The sequence below is a fragment of the Hesperophylax consimilis genome, chromosome 14, assembly GCF_061612785.1.
Source record: "Hesperophylax consimilis isolate HC1 chromosome 14, BYU_Hcon_1.0, whole genome shotgun sequence".
NCBI classification, from domain to species: Eukaryota; Metazoa; Arthropoda; class Insecta; order Trichoptera; family Limnephilidae; genus Hesperophylax; species Hesperophylax consimilis.
The window spans coordinates 7,232,649-7,255,953 of record NC_142849.1 but is presented as its reverse complement, the minus strand read 5'-3'; the positions used below and the strand labels follow the sequence as shown (position 1 = coordinate 7,255,953).

At 33.7% G+C, this 23,305-nt stretch overlaps 3 protein-coding genes across 9 annotated transcripts in view; 2 read left to right on the top strand and 1 right to left on the bottom strand.

Moving 5' to 3' along the window:
* Positions 1-12,808, top strand: part of LOC149417841 (uncharacterized) — a 410,945-nt gene extending 398,137 nt beyond the window's left edge. The window contains exons 3-5 of the mRNA XM_089639478.1: positions 2,428-2,778; positions 8,336-8,423; positions 9,721-12,808. Of these exons, the coding sequence (XP_089495604.1) occupies positions 2,428-2,778; positions 8,336-8,423; positions 9,721-9,883 (602 nt within the window). The 3' untranslated portion in view covers positions 9,884-12,808. The remainder of the gene's footprint in view (positions 1-2,427; positions 2,779-8,335; positions 8,424-9,720) is intronic.
* Positions 3,403-7,204, top strand: LOC149417842 (vesicle transport protein SFT2B). Its single transcript, XM_089639199.1, has 3 exons — positions 3,403-3,683; positions 3,802-3,953; positions 4,942-7,204. Exons 1-3 carry the CDS (start codon positions 3,501-3,503, stop codon positions 5,210-5,212), a joined length of 606 nt encoding a protein of 201 aa, XP_089495325.1. The 5' UTR covers positions 3,403-3,500; the 3' UTR covers positions 5,213-7,204.
* Positions 12,809-12,850: 42 nt separating the features above from the next.
* The window catches only part of Fmr1 (synaptic functional regulator FMR1), a 49,281-nt gene continuing 38,826 nt past the window's right edge, over positions 12,851-23,305 (bottom strand). For 5 of the 7 annotated variants that reach the window (XM_089639471.1, XM_089639472.1, XM_089639473.1 and 2 more), the window contains exons 13-16: positions 21,301-21,397; positions 19,928-20,014; positions 16,891-17,100; positions 12,851-14,520 (exon numbers count right to left, since the gene is read on the bottom strand). In XM_089639471.1, the coding sequence (XP_089495597.1) occupies positions 14,438-14,520; positions 16,891-17,100; positions 19,928-20,014; positions 21,301-21,397 (477 nt within the window). In that variant the 3' untranslated portion in view covers positions 12,851-14,437. Of the gene's footprint in view, positions 14,521-16,890; positions 17,101-19,868; positions 20,015-21,300; positions 21,398-23,305 lie in introns of those variants that run through there. The other 2 variants (XM_089639476.1, XM_089639477.1) reach the window with 2 other exon arrangements.

Genomic DNA, 23,305 nt, shown 5'->3' with positions numbered 1-23,305 from the left:
TAAAAAATTAGATATCGACATAGTCCAGTGGGAATGTTTGGTTGGGATTAGACAGGTGGTATAGGTTTGGGCAGAGTTAAACTTTCAAGGGTAGTTAACTAGTTAAGTTTCGGGGTAGGTCCTTCAACCCCCTTTGGCGATTAGTTATGTGAGGTGGTGAAGTAATTATTAATTAACAATTAGCAGCCCAACAGTTTATCCAGGGGCGGATTTACAGTAAAGGGGGACCGTCTCACTGAACATTTTGGGGGCCTCCCGTCTTGTGGCAGGGGAGCCCCAAGTAAAACAGTTAGAAATTGTATGTTTTGTCTCTGTAAACATTAAGTTTCCCAAAACAGAATTTAAAAAAAAAACAGTCTACTAACCATCGCAAAATTTCTCCTTAGGTTTGCAGATTAGATTTATTCACGTCTATACTCTTTCGTTAAATCAAATTATGCTTATAAACTCTCTTCAGAATCTTGACATGAACCGACACAACTATTGTATTGCATGCAGTGAGTGAGTGAGTATATTAAAAATCAAGCCGCGAAAAAACAAAGTTTTATTTTTCTATTTTCACTTTTCGACCTAATTGAGCCGGCTATTTTTTTTTAGTTTGACTGCGAATTGCACTTTCCTCCCCAGGGAATAGTTCTTACTGCTGTGAACTTTTAAAACAAACAAAAATATACATATTTTGATTTGACTTCCATTGTACCTTCCTTCCCAGATACTGGAGACAACCGTGCTAACAAGTAGGACCGACATTTATTTCGTATATTAACTGCTGTAATGTCATCCGTACGTGATTGCCACCAAAACTTGATAGAATGCAATGTCATTCATATAATACGGTATGGGGCTTTTCCTTGTACACGTCTATAATTTTTTTACCGTGTCCAAATGGATTCAGCCACCGCCATCTTTATAGGCCGTACAGTAGAAAATAAACTGACAGTTAAAGATATCTGTTTTCGGACTTCTTGCACTGGGTTTAGTACTAAACTATCCGATTTCTTTAATTATCCGTTTATTTACTACTGCACGGCCTGTAATAATAAAGATGGCGGTGATTCAGCCAATCAGTTCTGGACCAAATGGCTCTGCCGTGTGTGTCCAGCTTAAAACCTTGTACATACAAAATATTGTGGTGTGTTTAAATAAAGTAATGATATTTCTAAGTCCGCCCAACTCTGGATCTTATGCTGATATAGACTAAAGTTATTTAATTGTCTTCTATGTCGTTTTTAGTGCTTTTTTGCAAAATTTCCAACGTTGGCTAGAGTTTATGTACCCCTCATAAAAAACATCACTAAACCAACCTCATACACAATCCCAAAGCACGAAATCCTGTGTTCCATACAAAAAAATGTTAAATCAAATACATAATTTATCTGTATTGCATACATCATCGAAGGGTGTGCGAGGCGGGTTGGTGTTTCAATCCATAGCTCGTTGGATTTATATGGAAATTGCTAGGAACGGGCAGCGGGTACTACCCACATCTGTTTTTGTAACATACGAGTACATTCCCATTGTTTGAGCGAATATTCCTATGCGGTGCGCGATACGCCACTATTTTACACCCAACCCGTTGAAATATCGACGGTCTAACTTTATTTGACATGAAAAATATTTTAAAAATAAATACAACCTTCAAACATGAAGCTTTTCACTATTAAGGTACCTATAAAAAAATTTCGGGAAAGGTAGGTACCCACATAAATCGCTAATATTACCAATTTCCTAAGAATTTATAAAAACCGCGTGTTAATTTTACTAGTCTTGAAGAAATGAATATGTTTTTTCCAGTATTTTGCGCTTGTTCTTTCATCAGCTTGGAGTTACTTGCTTAGCGCAAAAAACAGGCTTTCTCTTTCTCCCTTTGAACAATATTTTGTATCTGTAATGTGAAATACCGCAACCACAAATAATAATATTGCACGAGTTTCCAAGGAATTTGATAAATAATAATTATTATAGGTATTATGCAGGAACCGAAGTCTTGAAAATATTTCAGGTAATAGATGCCAATAATTCAGATATATGATATTATATGTGAATTATTTTATAATTCTAATTTTAAATAACTACAACAGAAAACAACAATGAAGCAGTATAATCGGACGGAGAGCTTTTGGGTCAATAACAAAAATGCAAAGTTCAAAAACAGCACAGCTATTTGAGCTCACAGTAGCATTATTCCAATCATAAGCTAATATCGAAAAGATAAATGTGATAGTGTGGTTTAATGTGGAACTATGGCATTCCCAATTGTGGTATATTGTGAAACTGAAGGTAGTGGGGAGGGGAAAGAGATGGGAAAGAGAAGGGTGCGGATGTACCTGGCTATCTTTCACCAGGGCGATACTGAAACGAAAGTATCTACCTGCCGTTTTTTCAATAAGAAAAAATAATCTATTTGTGTATCTTCTTTCTTTGCAGATACTCGACCAGCCCGCAAAGAATACAACCAGCTCTTATCGAAGGGCGGGGTGGACTCCCACAACACCTATATCGCGAGGGACAACAGGACGTTCCTAGAGGCCAACAACGGCAACGGTTCCTGTTCAGAATCCGATGCTAACTGCACAGACATCGAGGACTCTAACGACGACGTCGAAGACCAAGGTCGCCGCAACAACTGGAAGAAAATTGGACAAAGGAATTCAAGCGAGAATGAGTCAATTATTCAAGAAAGCTCTCAATCTAACCCCGCCTCTAAATCTCACAACAGCCCTCGACATAACAGGTCTAACTCTCAACACGACATCTTCAGCGATGATTCAGATTGCGGTAAGTTTTTTGTGGCGATTATCAATTTAGGAAACTTAAAAATCTTTATATTCTTATATGAAATTTGCGTATATCCCTGTATATAACTGTTTTTTTAATCAATATTAATTCTTCTTAGGATATGTGTAATGCGATTTTGGTAAGGTTCACAAAACTAAGCTATCAACAACCAGGTTGGCAATGCTCACATAATGATATGCAAATGAAAAAAAAATGGGAATCGAATGTGTGACCTCCAGAATCAAGGATTTTTTTAGAAATTTATAATCGATCAATATTGTAAATAATGTGAAGTAAAACCTTTAGCAGTTTTTTTGGATGGTGCGTTTCTGTGGTCAAAACGAATATTTACTGACGAAGCGCACATCTTTCTGCGCATATAAAACAACGCCCTTCTAGTTGAGTCACAGAGAGTGGCGTAGGTAGTATTCCAATCGACAGTTTTATTTCGTCCTACAATCATTGAACCCCGCAAAAAATACTTTCATAATAACGCTCATCGAATAGTGTGCATGAGCATTTTCCATTCAACAAGTACTTTACCAGCAAAAAGTAAATTGTCTATGGATTATTGTTATATATAGTTCTATGGTTGAGCTGTCATTTGGCCCTGTTTCATTCATGCCTGTTTCGTTGGCTGTCAGGAATGCAAAGTTCGGTTTTTGTTTATAGTGCAATGTTCTAAAACTATATTTACTGAGATAACGCGTGCTTAATAAATCATGGCGAATCTAAAGTCGGATTTGGATGATTATCTCCTGCAAAATGACACCGCGAGGCGCAGTTTCAAAATCACCCTTCCTACAATATCGAAGCCGAAATGGTTTTCTAGAGGTGAAGATGAATCACCGTCAAGCACGAATACATGGTTTTCTGAAACTCAAAAAGAATGGTGTCCAGCTCTAGTAAGTAACTTCTTCAGTATCTTATTATGAAATTGATAATTTTATTACAAACTTAAACTTATTTTGCTATTGTTTTGGTGCCAATTATTATATAAACTTATTTGTTTTAACTTTCCAGAGCCGAACACAAAGGCTGATTGGATTCGCTACTTGTATGATGTTGGGACTCCTGTGTTTAATTCTGTCCACCCTTTATATTCCGGTACTACTTTTGAAAGCAAGAAAGTTTGCTCTACTTTATACTTTGGGTAGCTGTTTCTTCATATCTAGGTAAGTGTACAGTTATTAATGAATTGCTGTTCAATCTTCGTATGAAACTAATAGAAACAAAGCCGTCGGTGTTAGACAATCACAGATAAACGACAACAATTTTTTTTTTTTAAATTACACTTCGTTTCAGCTTCGTTACGATTATTAACTTCGTTGCGGTAAAAGATGCATTAAAGTTTATTTTTTTAAATATCATTTTGTTTCAGCTTCATTACGATTATTAACTTCGTCACGGTAAAAGACGCATTAAAGTTTCCTTTTTTTAGCATAAGTTAAAAATTTTACATGTATTTAACCTTTTCGACCAATCAATACAACTTTTCGTAATTTTAGTTTGAACGTTATGAAATACGCATAAATTATTAATATTCCCAAACAAACAAAGCACCTAATAACCTATTCTGTATCTCCCTACATAAATAGTTAATTCTAGTAGTAATTAAGTTGGAACCGAGTGTTATTTTATAAAATTTTGCACAAAGTATGCAGCGGAGTAATCAACTTCACCCAATTTTTTTTAAATTGTGAAGAACGGCTACAATTTACTCAAATTTTATTACCTGGCATGATTTATCTTCTTATTTATCTGCTTTTTTTATTATGAACACATCGGTTTTTGTTACAAATACATAATGATTTTACATTCCATAGTTTGTTATAAACAATATATAATATTTACCAATTTGGAATTTCTACAGAATAGCAGTGCATTTTCTCGCATTCTGGTTGGTTTATTTGATAACTGCACGGTTTTTTTTTAATCTCGTTTTAAAAAATCATAAAAATGTATGGGTTTATTTAAAACCCAACTTGCTCTAAGATTGAAATTAATCTGTTCACACAGATTTTACTTGACACCTCCAAACAATCATTCTTGTTGAATTTTGCTGTGATCCAATGTAATGCCATTAAAGCAGAATTTTTTTAACTAATTAGCTACCTCCTTCCAAAACTGCTACATAATTTAATTTCTTTAAATTTTTTCTAGCTTTTCGTTTTTGTACGGTCCATGGAACCACATCAAACAGATGTTCTCCAAGGAAAGAATTCTGACCACAATAGTCTATGGGGGTGCGTTGGTCGGCACTCTGTACTGCGCCCTCCACCTTCAGAGCACCATTCTAACCATTGTCTTCGCCGTGCTCCAGATTTTCGCCTTGGTCTGGATAACAATGGGATCCATTCCCGGAGGTTCAGCTGGAATGAGGTTCTTCGGCAGTATGTTCAAGTCATCTGTGTCAAGCACCTTGCCTATTTGATGTCACTCAGTATCGACATTGATAACTATTTATTTTCTCAAGTGCGTTAATTGTAATACCTACATCAGATATTAAGTGTCTTCAATTTAATCTTTAAGTGTTTAGTTTTAAATTTGTATATATGTAATAATACGAATTTTAGATTTTCTAAGATGTATTTTTATTCCACAATTTTTTCACAGTTTTGAATCCTTATTCACAATGTTATCGTATAACTTCTTCATCAATCTTACCAAAATTTGGATATTCATATTATCTCCCTCAAATGTGTCTAGTTTTGCCATTTATTTGCAGCTCCGGCTGTTTGTTTTAGGCATTATACATGCCTGTAAATATCGATAATAATTTTATCTTATGCTGTCATCGTGTCACTCAGTAACCCATTTTTATTAAGGTTGTATCACATAACCACACTATAAAAGTTAGCCATTTACTAATATTATTTGTTTTACGTTATTATTACATAATAATTTTCATTTTATTGTTTATTTGTGAACAAACAGTAATTCCAATAACATTTCACGGCATTTACAATTAATTATATGCCTATGAGTACATTAATCTATTATAAACATTTATTAAATCAGTTGCCATGCATCATCATGTTGAAAAAAAATACTTTGCGTAACGTTTGGTTTCTTGGCTAAATCTATTCGTTGCTTTAAGTAAGGTACACCATATTCCGGTCGGTGGCTGAGTTGGAATCGCGTTTGGGTCCCACCCAGGCGTAGTGAATTCTATTCTTGAATTCATTGAGCTTTGACTGAAACATGTATGAAGGATGTTGGTTTGAAATCGATTAGAAAATGCAATCAGAAACAAAGGATTACTTTATCATTGATACAATCTAGTTGACAAGCGTTGCTGTAGAATATTTTTGAAGAATTATTGTAACTTCAATTTATTTGAGACACACATTATGTAACAAGACTGTGGGATTAGTTAGAATCTCTATATTTATAATAACTAACTTCACACAAATATCAATAACTTATGTTAAGAAATGACAACAGCTGGTGTACAAAAAATGTCACAATAAAGTTCTTATTTAATACATACCTACATAAAACATTTAATTGATAGCATGTTTGTTTATCTCAATGACCAAATGCTTAATTACATAGTTTTTTCTCCATAATTAATTTTTTGATAGCGTTATGATTAGTTTTACAATGATATTCACTACATTCAATTTTTAAAAATAACACCACCCTTTGAAATTTGAGAGCTTGTTAAAAAATATAAATCGTTTAATCTGTTAAATGAAATATCATCAATTAAAATAGTACATATCATGAAGTGTGTAGACGTAGATTGCTGACATTATTAAGACCTATTTTAAAAACATTGTATTATTTTTTCCGTGACCAAACTTTAAAATGCACAAATCTTTTCATCTTTAGATTTAATTTTTTTAAACTTATGTAGTATTATGTGAGGGATTATATTATAATTCCTATGTGAGGGATTTTCACTATAGTGGATCACCACTTAAGGCTGATAATAAACGTAAAAGACCAGGGATGATATTATCCTGTATCTACCCATTCTTAACTTAAGCCAAAATAAAATTGACTAAAAACAATTTATTACAAAAGAGTGTCTAAAAAAAATTTAATTCAAAAATAATTTATACTTATTAACTAATTTTCCTTTCTAATTTATTTTACTGCTTTACTTAAAATTGACAATTTTTTTGTCATTGTATGATCAATATTATTATTAACAATTAAATGCTACGACGCCCATTTCAAATGTAATTTAAGTAGCCGAAAATTCTTTTAATAAAATTAATCTGCCAATACCTCACCGATAAAACCCTTCCAAATGCTTTTGGCATAATTTTGTAAAACTTTTTTTTGATAAAAATCTATTTTCTGTATCCGCTGAACTGAAGAGTGATTTTTGGTGCGCTAAACTATTTTTACTATTGTGATAATAATGACTATAGCTCCTTTCACATTTTTTATAATAAAATAATGAAAAACTCAATTATGTACTTTTATTTTAACCTCTTGGGGGGGTGGCTTTTTTATTGTTGCTTCCTGCAACCTTTTTCAACTGTATTCCATAATGAGTGATTTTTTTGAACTGTACTAATTTCAATCTTTTAAAATACTCTATCACAGTTTTCTCAAAATCAAAAAATGTATTTGTAAGTATTTCTACAAATTAGAAGAACATTTTTATTTTAATAGCCTTTTGAAGGGTTCGTAAACCATTGGAGCCGAACTATGAACTAGAACATTAAAATCAAATAATAAAATTATGAGTTTTTTTCTGGCCGTAATATGATGGCCATATTTGCCAAGAGGTTTACCATCCAATTTGTATAAGAATGTGCGCAAATTTCTGAACAAGTTGATTTTAAAGAATATTCGCATATATCAGTTATTTTCGGTCAGTCTATAAGTTTCCCTAATGTCTCAGTGGGTCGTTGAGCAGTTGTCGCCTGGTTGTAGGGCACGAATCGCAGTAATGGCAATAATTCTCATATGATTTTTTTTTATGTGGCACCTTACAAGAGCACCCAACTCAAGGCAAGTACAAGTACTGTACAAGGCAGGGGAGCTATGGCCATAAATAAACTTCTATAGTTTGATAACATTAGGACTTTTGTATGAAACAAATTGGACCTAAAAAACCATAGATATGCCAATATATAGACAAAAATTCTTATTCGGAGCCTACTTATTATACTATACACCAATGAAAAACTTTGAAAGTTTATTCCATAGATTTTCAGAGTTTTTCACTAGGCAAACATATGACGTCACAATATTTCGGTTCAAATTTTCGATTATAGTTATACCCCCCTGGCTATGGCGCCTCCCGGTTGGGCAGCATTGTGAGGCGGGTTAAGGTCTTGAAAAACAGATGCTGGTAGCTCGTTTCACATACTTGCACAAAAACGAGTCGAAGAAGCGGCCCATTCTCATGATGACAAGATGACTCTTCATGTATACTTCAGCCAATCGTAAAGAGAGTCATAGTGCATTCTCTGAGGTTGTTGTGGAATCTTCACAATTATTAAACAGTATTGGCAATGTAGATAGTACAATATCATATATGTACACCTCACATACAATTTCTTTTTTGAACATGCAAATTTTCTTTTCTCAGATGAAGCCCTGACTTGCAACGTCTGCGATAGATCCTTCCCCTGTCAGCGCCAACTGGACTCCCATCAGCAGAAAAAGCGGCACTTTGGGTAATACTAAATATATGACTTCTTATTCCTCGTGATCACTTTTACCCCTTTTGCTCCATTCCACAAATTTTTCCAATATTTTTGGCAGCTACCTTTTTAAATGATCACAAAGTTTCTAATGAAATTGGTTTGTAACCTAGATAGTGTCTCAGATAAACATATCCGATTTTTATTTACATGGGTTACCTTTGAATTTAATTCAAAATGAATAATCAGGAACAACTTATTTTGAAGGTTATTTTTTTATCCGATACACTATCTAGGTTACAAACCAATTTCATTAGAAACTTTGTAATCATTTAAAAGGGTAGCTGCCAAATACATATATGGTTAAATTAGTTGGAAGATGATATTTTTAATTCTGAATTTGAAATGTGAGATTACCAAATATGACGTTAAATAAATAGCACTCAAAGAGATCCTGGGTTCGCTTCCTAGTTATGAATGTTATCTTTTCATTTTCTTTATTTAGTTCTAGTTAATGTTTCGTATAGATTTATTAGTATTGTCTTCTTCTGCAATGATATATTACATTGATGGGGGATAACCTTCAAAATAAGCTAACAAAGAAAAAGTTGTTCCTATTTTATTGACACAACAATATATCCATGCGACCAGACCATTTTAGCAAAAATTTACTCACGCTCCACAACATTGCTCCTAAATGTATCTAAACCTTTTTCAATTCAATTCTGTTTATTAATTTCAAAATTGTTAATTTCAATGCGTTTTTAAAATATTTTTGTAATAAGAATTCTTAGATTAACATTGTGTATATCAACTATGTATACCAGTAATAATAGAACTCGCCTTTTAAAGGAAGCTTCATTGATGCTAAAAATGTCGATATCCAAATTGAGTTTTTTTTTGATTTGCAAATTTGATTTTCCCTGTCGAGACGGGATCTTGGCATCAAAGATGAATTGGATTTTCTTTATCCTCTTGCAATTCTTACACCTTATTTGTGCATTTCGCTCCCAACAAAAAAATATCTCCTACAAGCTCCCTCGGTTAGTTTATTTCCATATTCAGTAGATGCCTGTCTCTTTTTGACTCTATAAATACTTAAGATTGTGTCCTACTGCGTAATTGTTTTTTCCATACATTTTAATCTCTAACATTCGCTACTGTTGAAAGCTAATATTATACTATTATACCTATTCCAAAAGCTCCATGGCAACTTTGGCCTTATGTTCAAAAGTTCAAAACACAACAGTGATAAAAATGAGGATGATCGAGGCTGTCCTGTCACATCTTAGAATGGAACTCAAATAATATTTTTTATGAATATTTTCAGATGTTCCGCATGCGACAGTCTTTACCTGTCCTTGATGGCCCTGGAGCACCACAAGGAAGAATTCCAACACTGGAGCGATGATGAGGAATACTGCTCGGCGGGCTACGACAGCGAGTCTAGCGAAGACACGGCCCCGAGTGAAGATTGCGAAAGACTACTGTAATGCTAAAGTACAACCTGTACAAAAATTAGGACCCACTTCAATATTATTCTTTCTCCTGTTGATATAGAAGATAATGCACAGATGGTAATGCTCTGATTCAACTATACCAAGCGGAATAGCATTTCTTATTTCAATGAGGCATTAACTACCTCCAACGAACTTGAAGAAAAATGTATTTAAACCTATACTCATTTTTTTCTGTGAAAAGGAACTGACATAGGATGAGTTTTTAACATCAATATGGCAAAAATGTTATATTATGTACTATTTATTAGACTTCTCATATTATGTTTTAACATTTGACACAAAGAGGAACGGTAAGACTAATGAAATTTATGAATTAGAACTATATCCATTTTACTCTGATAGATTCCAAGTACCGACAGATATAGCGCTTGGTTAAAATATCAAATTATGATGTTCACCTAGTCAATGTATGTTTTTTGAAAACACCAACTTGTTTTTATCTCAAATTCTGATTAACTACATAAACATAGAACTTTAAATAAGAAATGTTCTATGCTATGTCCTGTCAGTTCTTCTGTAATTTAGAAACATGCAATAAGATTGAAGCATTCTACAGAAGGTTTTTTGTATCTGGGGTGTTACACATAGACATTATAAAAGAGTAGACTTGCCCTAACGTAAAATCTGGGTATCATTTCAACAAGCTGGAAGCAAACCACGTGACCATTTTTTTGGCACCAGAAGGATTCGAGAATGCTTTGAATAAACTACGACATCAGTCTTACGTTGACTGCCAAATAGCGCACATTGAAATAAGCATATCCTGCGCAAATTAGGAAAATTTTCCAAAAATAAAGTAACGGTTTGCAGTGCTGTCCATTGTGGGACTCTTCTGCGAAAGGTCTAAATATTCGTTTTTAAGCAAACACATTTCTAAAAGTGTCTTGACTAAATGGTGTAACAAATTCGATTTTGGAAACAAGCCTAAACTTTTGTTTACCTGATTTGGGATTTGCAGTTATGCAGCCTGCAATCTGAACACCATTGTAAAAAGGACTACTTATTCGTAAGCAGATTTAAATTTTGAAGTCTAGATACTGAAAGGACAATGCAAGTTGCCTGTATACTGTCAGATTAATTTATTGACAAATCACTTAAGAGGATGCCCGAGGAAACATGACACGATCAAGTGAATCAGATACTCGAGTCGGGCCATGTAAGAATAATGAAGAAATAATGCCATGAGTCAGAATAATAGAAGAGTATGTATGAATGTGAATGAGCCAAGAAGTGTGTGCCAAGACAGAGTTTTTTGGCAGCATGTCCTCACTGCCTACCCCTGCAGGAAAAAAGGCTTGATGGTTAGTTAGTTTAATCACTTAAGAGACGTTCACGCCACTTCCCCGCTCCACGCACTTGGTTTGTTCCCCTTTCCCTCATGGGCAGGTCTATCGTTTTGTATGTCTTTAGTTTTACAGAATGAAAGCACTCTTCTGAATTTTATTTTAAGGAGGCAATCTTCCAATAGAAGTAACCTAAAGAAGAATAATGACACGGTAACCTTAAACCAAAACATTCTTACCACAAAGGGCATTCAATAAAATTTATTGTATGTGTAGGTATTCAAGATTATCCTCCAATTTAAACATAGAAAGTAAGGCTAACCCTTTAAAGTACCCTTTATCAAACCTGTGTCTAACTTACTTGACTAAACATATTTTTTTAAGAATTTATGTATGGTATAAGTCATGCTTATACATATTATTATAAAGAATATCGAATAAGCTCTATAAATTAGAATTTAGCGAGCAAGTCATGGTCCTAAGTGGATGGCACAATTCCATATTAAAAAAATTGGTGTTTTTAGACCATTTTATATTACTTATGTAATTGAGAATTTGTGTAATTTAGAATAGATTATATAAGTAATTCAAAGACATTAATATAACCTATTCATATACTGATCTATTTTCTGCTGTGTATTGTTGAACAGGACTCGTTAATTTGTACGGACAAATTTGCAATCTCCAAGTGAAAAAACCATCCACACGAAGCCCACACAACGCAGAGCCACTCCCAACTCGAAAAAAGGGCAAAATAAAGCATGTTTACAAACCTTACCATCAATGTTCAAGTGTTCATAACTTACTTGCTATTTGGGAGTGGCCCTGTGCATTGTGCGGGCGTGGTGTGGACGGAACCAATAATTCAATATGTATTTCCTTTGTCAAAATTCCTTAACCTTATAAATTTTTCATTAGTTTGTTTATTATAACATGATGTTTCATGTGTAGATAAAAATACCGCACAAATTCAATAAAATATCACGCCATATCACCAATTTTTTTCAATTATTGGAAAGAAGATCATATCTGTTCAAACATTCATATCAAACGAGACATGTTTACTGTACACCTTTGATTGTCACAATGAGCTTAAATTTTTCCATAAATTAATATAAATAACTTTCAAACGTACAGAGTTACGTTACTAATTAAATGTTACAATGTAATAAAATTCCCACTAATCCTGTTAGTACAACTTCCACGGCTTCAAACAATTACTATATTTGTGTATTGTCACTAAAACAAAGGTTTGAAGAATATTACGTAATCTTAATTATTGTTAATTTTAGAAATGCATTTTTGTATGTATTTTACGTGAAGAAAAGATACTGGACACTTTTATCGAGTCATTTCATTAGAATAATAAAGCCTCCTTATTCAAGTGATTGCACAAAGTGTTTCAAAATATCAAAAGAGATCGCATTTGGATTAGTTTGAAATATTTTCCAGGTTAAGTTTTATTGAATAATAAATATTTGATTATAAAATACAGAACAGTAATCAAATGTGGACTCTCCAGCAATGGCAATCCAGGTATAGTATGGGTGTCAATAATATGTATGCATTTCTTATCAATGTAATATTATGTGTAACCAATAAATATGTATGTGAAACGGACAATTATTTTGTTTATATGAATGAAATAAAACAAGTATTTGAAATATGTACAGAAATCTTTATTTTTAGGAAATTACATAACCCCTAAATTAATATAAATGGAGCATTCTTTTACGTCATTTCGTGAGGTAAGTCCATATCCGTTGAGAAAGCAGGGCCCGAGTGGTACAGTCAGTAGACTAGTACTGGTACCGAGTACAGGGTACAGTCAGTACACTACACTAGTGTACCCGTGTGTTTCCCGGGCCGATGGAGGGTCCACTGAACTATCCACTGAACGTTCTCACTTCTCTGCTTCGTTCACTGCTCACTTCATGTTTCATAATAGGGACAATATGCACACATTTTGTTTAAGATTACATATTCTGGTAATACAAATTGTATTTCAAATTCGTAAAAAAGCAATTATGATAAGTCTAGTTTTATATGTATGTATTGCTTCATTAGTGACAAATGGGATTGATACAGTTTATGTATTAGGTTAATGTAAATAATATACATCCACTGGGTTTATCTTTCTATAGCAAAGACATACAAACTTTTACTACAAGTTTTAGTAAATAAAAATGCAATGTTCAATCTAAAAAATATCCAAAACAAACTTAGTAAGCCATTAGCGCGAGTATTGGAAAAATAACTAAAAGTGAAGGATAAACGCTAAAGCAAATGAATCACAAACAATATTAATAAGTTGTTTGTTTAATGAACACAAGAGATAAAACCACGGCAAAGGTTTCAACATAAAGAAAGGGCTATTTTAGTATGAAAGTATGTATGTATGTTACGAATAGTAGCAAGTATTAAAATCTATAATATATAGTGCTCGTCAGCCAAATACTGTAATCCTACGGCCGGTCCACGACCCCGAGAAACAAAATTTTATACTTGAAAACTTGGTTACACATTCCATATTTATGAAATCCCAATGAAAAAATATTAAAATTAAACTCAATTGAGACTTAAAAATATATTATTACTTTAAACATCCACTTTATCATTCAAAATGGTGATTTCTCGAGAACTACTTAATAAATCATGTGGAAAATGTGACAGTTTGTCAATATGTGGTGCTTGCTTGTAGCTTTTGGGATATATCTAGCTACATTAGATAGATGATTAGACATATATCTTGCTCGAGACATTCAACAAACTGACTGAATATACAATATGTCAGCCGCGGTGCACATTCCCTGCATAATGCATAATGCTCGATGCACCGTCGCTGATAATACATAATATATTATAAAGAATTCAATTTGGACAATGTCTTAAAAGGTATTTACTCGAACGAGGGAGATGTTCTCCTCTGTGTTATATGGGTAGTCTCTGTCATGTGGTGCGCAGCGCAGGCTGTCTGCGCCCCCACTTGAGAAGGGTTGATTTAGCTGTTGGTTTAGCCACTACTGGCTCCTCGCGACATTGATGTTAATTGTTAATGTTCTCCACCTAGTTCATCATATTGTGGACAGCATATTAAAAGACAAACACAAACTTTAACTTGCAGAACACAACCTTCCACATTGATCATAGGCGAAAAAATTTAGTACTTTTAAAACGGAATCTATGATCTATAGTGCCGAAAAATATGCTTCCTCATTGGGCAGCTGATCCACCGCTGATGTCTTTAAGCTGTTCCATTCAGGATAGCTTCCTTGGGCTTCGTCACCGTCTCTTGGCGCTTGGGGGCCATCTTGGGGCCTGGCAGAGCTGCACACAAACAAAACAATACTGTCATTGTCAATCTCGCAAGCTGGTAACATTTTACTCAATTTCAGTTAAATAATTCAATAAAAGCTAGCAAATGCAATTATTACTTAAACTTTATTGTAATGAAATCCATCAAAGGCTGAATCTTATTTGTTTGGTTGATTGATTCGATTGGTCGATTAAATGCAATGGATTGCATTGGTATATTAAATTCAATGGGTTGGATTGATAGATTAAATTCAATTGATTGATTTGATCGGTGGATTAAATTCAATTGATTGATTGGAGGACTGGCAGAATAAATTCAATTGATTGATTTGATCGGTGAATTAAATTCAATTGATTGATTTGATTGGTGGATTAAATTCAATTGATTGATTGGAGGACTGGCAGAATAAATTCAATTGATTGATTTGATCGGTGAATTAAATTCAATTGATTGATTTGATTGGTGGATTAAATTCAATTGATTGATTGGAGGACTGGCAGAATAAATTCAATTGATTGATTTGATCAGTGAATTAAATTCAATTGATTGATTTGATTGGTGGATTAAATTCAATTGATTGATTGGAGGACTGGCAGAATAAATTCAATTGACTGATTGATTAATTGGACTGGTAGATTAAAGTAATTGATTGATTGGACTGGTAGAATAAATTCAATTGACTGATTGATTGGCAGATTAAATTCAAGCGATTGATTAAATTGGATTGGTAGATTAAATTCAATTGGATTGATCTGCTAGATGCTTTAAATCTGCTAGAGAGGTATGTGGAATAAGTACGCAAGGTAGGAAGAAAGGTGATGCATGGTGCGATGATGATATTAAAGCACTGGTCTCAGAGGAGAAGAAGAAAGGACAATATTGCTGCTGAATATTTTAAAGGAGATAGTCGTATAATTCTCACATGGTTGTGCAATACTTTTAACCAATGTTTAAAGGAGGGTTACACGCCTTTAGATTGGAGAAAGGCTGTGATCATGTCGTTATACAAAGGTTAAAGGTCACGTATGGAATGTCGGAATCATAGGGCTATTAGCCTGCTAAGCTCAGTTGGCAAGCTGTATTGGATAATTTTGATTGAAAGGGTAAGAAAGGAAACAAAGGATAAAATATGGGATGTGCAAGGTGCTTTTATGAGTGGAAGGGGGTGCATGGACCAGATCTTCTCTTTGCGTATGGTCACTGAGAAGTTTCTGGTAAAAAACCAAAAACTTTTCTGTGCCTTTGTAGATCTACAAAAATCATATGACCGAGTCGACAGAAAAAGCTATGGAAGGTGTTTTCCAAGTATGGAGTGAATACAAATCTCATTCAGGTAATTGCGTCTCTGTATGAGGGAAGCATTGCATGTGTTAGGGTGAACGGTGGTTTTACAGGGTGGTTTGATATCACAAAAGGTGTTAAACAAGGCTGCGTAATGTCACCGTGGATAATTGTGTGCAAGAATTGAAAGAGGTAGGATTGGGCGCGAATTTGAGTAATCTGAAAGTATGTTGCCTGTTGATGATGCGGTGCTGATTGTTACTAGTATGGAAGATCTACAGTCTCTCGTGTCTAGGATGAACGAAGTATATATGAAGAATGAGGTAACGATGAATGTAAGTAAGTCTAAAGTAATGGTGTTTGAAAGAGAGAGTACGAAAACAGTGTGCAATATAGTTGTGAATGAGGAATACTTGGAGCAGGTGGATGAGTTTGTGTATTTAGGAAGTATGTTGGGAAGGCTGACAGATATTGAAAGAAGGGTAAATGCAGGTAACTCCATTAATGAAGGACTGAATGCAGTTGGTGCTAACAAAAAATTGTCCAAAGAAGCGAAGTGAACAGTCCACAATGAAGTGCTGGTACCTACCCTGATGTTTGGAAATGTGGCATAACTGGCAGAGAAAGGATGAAAGTAGACTGAATGCTGTTAAAATCAGATCCCTGAGGGGAATGTGTGGTAAAACCATGTCTGATAGTGTGAGAATGTGGAGATCCGCAAAGAGTGCAAGGCTGATGTAAGCATAATGAGTAAGATTAATAAAGAGACACTTAGATGGTTTGGGCATGTAGAGCGAATGAGCGAAGAAAGGAGTGTAAGGAAAATATATGATGCAAATGCGAATGGTAGCAGAAGTCGGGGACACCCGAGGAAGACATGGCACGATCAAGTGAATCAGATACTCCAGACGGGCCATGTAAAGACTAAGAATAATAGAAGAGAATGTATGAGACAATGTATGAATGTGAATGAGGCAAGAAGTGTGTACCAAGACCGAGTTGTTTGGCGGTCCGTCCTCTCTGCCTACCCCTGCATGGAAACGACGTGATGGTTAGTTAGTTTGGATTGATCAATGAAATAGGATTGAATGAATGCTCACCCTTAGGCTTGTGTTCACGCGGTCCCTTGGCATTATTGATAGCAGGCAGCGCATTGGCGGCTCCGTCAGCGGCCGGGGGTGCGTCTCCCCAGGAGCCAGACACCCACTCGGGACCGGCCTCTGCCTCCGCCCCCGCCCCGCCTCCTGCCACAGCCCAACTCTCCAGGGCCCCGGGACCTCCGCTGCCGCTCACAGACCCATTCTTTACGCCTGGAACAAGGAAGATGGACAAATTAAAGGGCGATGATGCACTCAATTAAACAATAAGATCATTTGAAATTTTGAGGCAAAATTACATACAATATTATTATACTTGAAATTACTAGAGTTGTTTCTCGTTTTAAGTTATTTATGAAAATACATAAATGGATTTGACATCATTTTGAGACTTATTGCTGTCCAAGTTTGGACTAGAATAGGAATATTCACTAGAATTATTGTGAGAGAATAATTAGTATTGTATTTATAATATGTTTGTAATGGCATGCACTATCAAACGAAAATCTTATGTAAGATATTACCGAATAAAAGTTTTTTCTATTTTTTTTTTCTTTATTAAATAATTAATCAATCTACAGAGTATAATCATTAATGTTAACTAAAATAATTCACAAAAATTAGTTTTCACTACTTTTGATTTTTCAATGTTCCTGTTCTATTACTTTGGTTAGCTCTCTTGGTCAATTAACTAAATGGCAGTTCAATCAACTCAACATTTTGAAGAAATGGAAACTTTGTCAGTTACCGCCGCTGAAGCATTACTAATTAAAATAACAGTTAAGGATTTTCCATTCCCTTTATGGGCACTACCAGTCTGGGGGTGTAGTAACGTTGACTCTTAAGTTTGATGCACTTTACAAAAAATGACTTTAAGGTACCAACACATAATGATTCATTAATAAATTATATTTCAGAGTGAACACCAAGTTGTTTATAAATTTCATATAACAACCAATAGTGGCAAGGTAAACTTCTGTTGAGTTGTATATAAATATTTTTAAAATATTCAAGAATCTAAATGGGTTTATAAAATAATAAGCATGCTTATTGTCTGAATACATTATAATATGTAAATAAAAGCCAGAACAAAATATGTATCAGTGGCGGACTGTGACTTTTCAGTGAGCTAGAGTGGTAAGATTGAAAAAAAAAATACAACATTAATTATTTAGTTCTAGCTGATATATATATATTTTTTTATTATTTTTATATTCTATTTTTTATATGTAGATATTTATGTAAAAAAATTTAAACGAATCCTGAAAATCTTCATATAAACATTTGAAATGATGAAAAAACTAATAACATTTTTAGCTGCAACTACATCAATAATGTTGTATTTTTCCATCTTACTACTGCTGCAACAACATCAATAATGTTGTGTTTTTCTATCTTACTACTGCTGCAACAACATCAATAATGTTTAATGTTGTGTTTTTCTATCTTACTACTGCTGCAACAACATCAATAATGTTGTGTTTTTCTATCTTACTACTGCTGCAACAACATCAATAATGTTGTGTTTTTCCATCTTACTACTGCTGCAACAACATCAATAATGTTGTGTTTTTCTATCTTACTACTGCTGCAACATCAATAATGTTTTATTTTTCTATCTTACTACTGCTGCAACAACATCAATAATGTTGTGTTTTTCTATCTTACTACTGCTGCAACAACATCAATAATGTTGTGTTTTTCCATCTTACTACTGCTGCAACAACATCAATAATGTTGTGTTTTTCTATCTTACTACTGCTGCAACATCAATAATGTTTTATTTTTCTATCTTACTACTGCTGCAACAACATCAATAATGTTGTGTTTTTCTATCTTACTACTGCTGCAACAACATCAATAATGTTGTGTTTTTCTATCTTACTACTGCTGCAACATCAATAATGTTTTATTTTCCTATCTTACTACTGCTGCAACAACATCAATAATGTTGTGTTTTTCTATCTTACTACTGCTGCAACATCAATAATGTTTTATTTTTCTATCTTACTACTGCTGCAACAACATCAATAATGTTGTGTTTTTCTATCTTACTACTGCTGCAACATCAATAATGTATTATTTTTCTATCTTACTACTGCTGCAACAACATCAATAATGTTGTGTTTTTCTATCTTACTACTCTAGATCACTTAAAAGTCACAGACCACCACTGACATGTTTTTGTATTTGATAAATTTACTAAATAATATTAGTACACAATGTTATGATATGGTAGAACAAAACAAAAGCAGAATTGTATAAATATATATCATTTATTAAAATAAAATGGTTTGAAAATGAGAATAAAAAAAATACCCTTTAATTTCCCTAAAAAAACTTTAGGGTGGATCTCAAACACTTGGTGAAGTTGAACATTATATAAATCAATATTGTTAAATCTGATGTACAAGCACATGTTAGAGAATATAATAATAGCGCAACGGCTGATTTTACATGATCCACAAGAAGGCAAATGTCTGGGAATGAAAGCAACTGTTGTGTGATTTAATGAGCTTGGAAAATGTAGTAAGTCAGATACTAAATTATTTATTATATTCTTATTGTAATTGTAAAGTGGGAATGGACAATAGTTGATGTCCCCTCCAAAAAAATGTGATTTCTTAAAGGTAGAATTAATAGAATTGAATCTGTGACACCACTGAATAGATTATACACACTAGAAATGCCTTCCGTGTAGATTTGAATGGAAACCAATGTCGCAACTGACTTGTACATTATAGTTCTAGCCCATTTATCATGCGCTCTGTCTCTCTCACATTTGCCTGACATCGTATATCGCCATTGAATATGAATTTCATAATGAAGACGATGAAACACAGTTGTATATTTGAAATTTGGCCAGACTTTGGGATCATAAAACACATCCACATGGCATTTCTGGTGTTCTTCTTTATAATATGGTGATTAGGTAATACGATTAGTTATAATGATTTTCAATGTAAATGATAGCAACTAACCGGATCGACACCATTATTGCCATCATTCCCAGACAGAGTCTGTTGTCTCTGGTTTGTACCTTGTTGTCTCTGGCGACGTCGCCGGCGCGCGCTGCTTCCACCCGTCCCGCGTCCACCTGCCGCCGCATCCACAGACGACACTGACTCTGCGCGTGCCAGGGAGCGGAGTGACCAAGTGAACAAGAACGCCGCACGCAAACAACACCAAGTATTCGTTACCGTCATGTTTCACCGTTGGGCAATCAAGCAACCAACCGGCCACACGCATCAGTGGGAGTTGTATAAATCATCTCAACCACACATAAAAAAAACAAGCTTTGACATTTGATTTGCCATCAATTTCGTTGATTATAAATTTTTTTTATCTCTGTAAAATAAGTTTATTGCAAGGCAGGAAAGAAATTACATTTTCTGGAGTGACAACTGTAAAGTATCGAGAGAAGAAAGGAATATCACTCTATTTTGGACTGGATAATTTTAAAACACAATGTGACTATCCAACAGAATATAACAGAATTGATATGGTATGATCTCCTTATAATGCTGCTTATATATTTACAAACCGAAAGGTGAGGCCAACCACGAATTATAGGAAAGTTTCCCATTCATGGTTCGGCTCGCGCCTCTGTTCCCTATGTATATGTAGCATAATAAATGTGCACAAGACATATTCCAACAAGGTATTAAAATGTTTAAGTATTTTTCGTCTCCTAAATGTGAATTATTCCCTCTGCCTTACCAATATGAAAAATATTTAGTGTCAATAATTACATACATTTGTTATCTTATTTGCGTAACTAAGTATCTACATAAGATCTAGTTAAGTATATTATATACTATATTCTATCAAATGTCAAAGCTTTAAATCAAACCAAAAATACACACTAAATTCATTAGATTGGCAAAAAAATACCCTTCAACCGTGACTAAATCCATTGCTAGTATAAATAAATAATAAATATAATTTTACTAATAATAATAATTAATAAAGTCAATGCAAATGAGATCAATGTCACTGAAGTTAGATACTATAATAATTGGATAATTTATATAGCGCAATTTTTGTGAAAATCACCTTAAGGACGCTATGTATGTTTGTACATTAGGCTGAATCGATTTAAAATGGGGAATTAAAATCAAATGTATTTTTAATGAGGTATGTTCAAATCATGATATTTGACAATTTATCCCATTCAACATCAGTCTACCTACCATAATGAATAATAAATGCAGTGAGAATTGCTTTTTTTAAATGAGCTAATTAATAAGCTAAATAGTTATTGAACTTGAAAAAGAAAAGATAACCATATTATAAAATTCTAATAAAAAAAAAAGTTATGAAATTTCATGCAAATAAAAAAGAAACGGGTAAAAAAATTGCAGATTAAATAAGTAATAAATAGAAAAGTGGGATGGATTGTGGAAGGCTTACCTCGATCTGCACTGGACACATCGTGACTGTCAAGAACGGAGCTCTCGTCATCTGTTTGTCGGCGCCTTTCGTCTCTACGGTTCGGTCTCCCTCCATACTGGAACAATCATTTAGCAGGTTAGTCGAGCTAACCACTTGACAACGCTCCATGAGAGATGCTTATGTCAGTAGAGAACCATGTAGTCCATCCAGTTTTTACACGAGGTTGATGTAACAGGTCAAAAAAGTGTAAGGACGGGTTGTTTCGGAGAATCTGAACAATTCATCAAATTTCAACGTTCATTTTCAAGTTCTATGAAAGATTTTTTCAAATTCTGTTTTCATTTCAGTTTTGTCAAGCAACTAGCCTACAATGATATAAAAACAGAACTTGAATAAGTCTTTCACAGAACCCGAAAATGAACGTTGAAATTTGATGAATTGTTCAAATTCTCCGAAACAACCCGTCCTAAGAAGTGTGTTCTTAGAATTCTCCCACCCTCGTGCATACAATACTCAGTGCAGAGGGGGTGTGAGGGAGCAATAGGGTAAGAATAAACAACATGCATTTTTAAAGAACATTTCTAGGTTTACGAATAACCTGACAATATTTGACAAACTCTTACTACCGCTATTATAAACGGAAAATGTTGCTTGGGCAATGATAGAGGCTTTAGCTTGCAGAGGAAATAAACCCACAGCACATGGGTGGGAACTGAACGCATTCATCCACTCGACTACTAATCGGTCGAATGGAACCTATCTCCCCTTTTCCTATACTTTCACAGAATTACTAATAAAAAAAAAAATTAAAAACACATCAACCATTTAACGGTGATTTGTTTACACATTGAATTGAGACTATACAAGGGCTTTGTTTTGAATTCCCACTAATAAAAAATGTGAACTGCGCTGTGAAAGAACTGTTAACATCACGTTTGGCGGACTGACACATGCTTATGTGTCAGTACGCCCTGTCAAAATTCACAATGACAGTTTTGATGCGTGATTCACTATCCATATTGCGTTTTTGTTCATAAGTTCTATTCTAATGGCCAATTCACCATTATATTAGTATAATTCAATTTTTATTTTAGAATTTTTTCTTTATTTTTTCTTTTCTTTCTTCAATAATATTATTATTCAATTTATAAAAATATCAACCCTTGCCTTAAAACGCAAACTTGCTCTGTGTCTATCAGTATCACCAACTTAAAAGATAATTTTATCTTGTTTCTAAAATGGTGTTTTTACGGCGACTTCAAAAAGAAGAAATACATGGCACATTTAAATTACCTTGGAAATATTACAAATAAACTACGCTCTTCTGCTGTATAAACAATGTGTAATACTTTTTATTTCTGTTAAATATCAGTTTAGTCAATTTTAGTTTATTACGAAGGTAAATATAAAACTTACCTATTTATTAGTAAGGCTGTAAACACAAAGTTTGCGGGGGGTTTTTTAATCCATCTACACCGTAAAGAGGGAAATTTATATCAGGTTCAAGCGCGAAATTAAGTTTCACGTAAAATGGCTAGAACTTCTGAACTATTGATCAAATTTAAATAAAATTTTCAGTATTTTACCTTATTCGAAATATTTTATTATGATCTGGTCACAAATTTTTATATTTTTGGATAAACAATTATGATATTTTAGTTTAAATTTAAAATTTTTGAAAATACTGAACTTTTGTCGTATTGTCGATTTAGTCATTTTATGTTAAGTTCAACATAATACATATTATATTTTGTAAAATACAAAACAATAAACACTAATATTGTTTGAAAGTATGCAATCGTTGGAAATAATTTCCTTTATGTAAAGGTACATCACAGAATTTACACATATACCGGGTTTCGCTACGTACTTTGTGACATTTTTTTTTTATGAAAAAATATCCCATTATTATGAAAACAATATGTAACAAATAACTTTTCAATATACATTACAAATACATCATACAATGATAGAAATTTTTAAAGTGGAATGTAGGCAGAAATGAAAATAGAGAACGTCTTGA

What these genes read in the sequence shown, in the direction of transcription:
- LOC149417842 (XM_089639199.1), top strand. Translation starts at nt 3,501, where the DNA reads ATGGCGAATCTAAAGTCGGATTTGGATGATTATCTCCTGCAAAATGAC. An exon ending in AAGAATGGTGTCCAGCTCTA is followed by an intron (nt 3,684 to 3,801) that starts GTAAGTAACTTC and finishes TTAACTTTCCAG; the next exon opens with AGCCGAACACAAAGGCTGAT. An exon ending in AGCTGTTTCTTCATATCTAG is followed by an intron (nt 3,954 to 4,941) that starts GTAAGTGTACAG and finishes AATTTTTTCTAG; the next exon opens with CTTTTCGTTTTTGTACGGTC.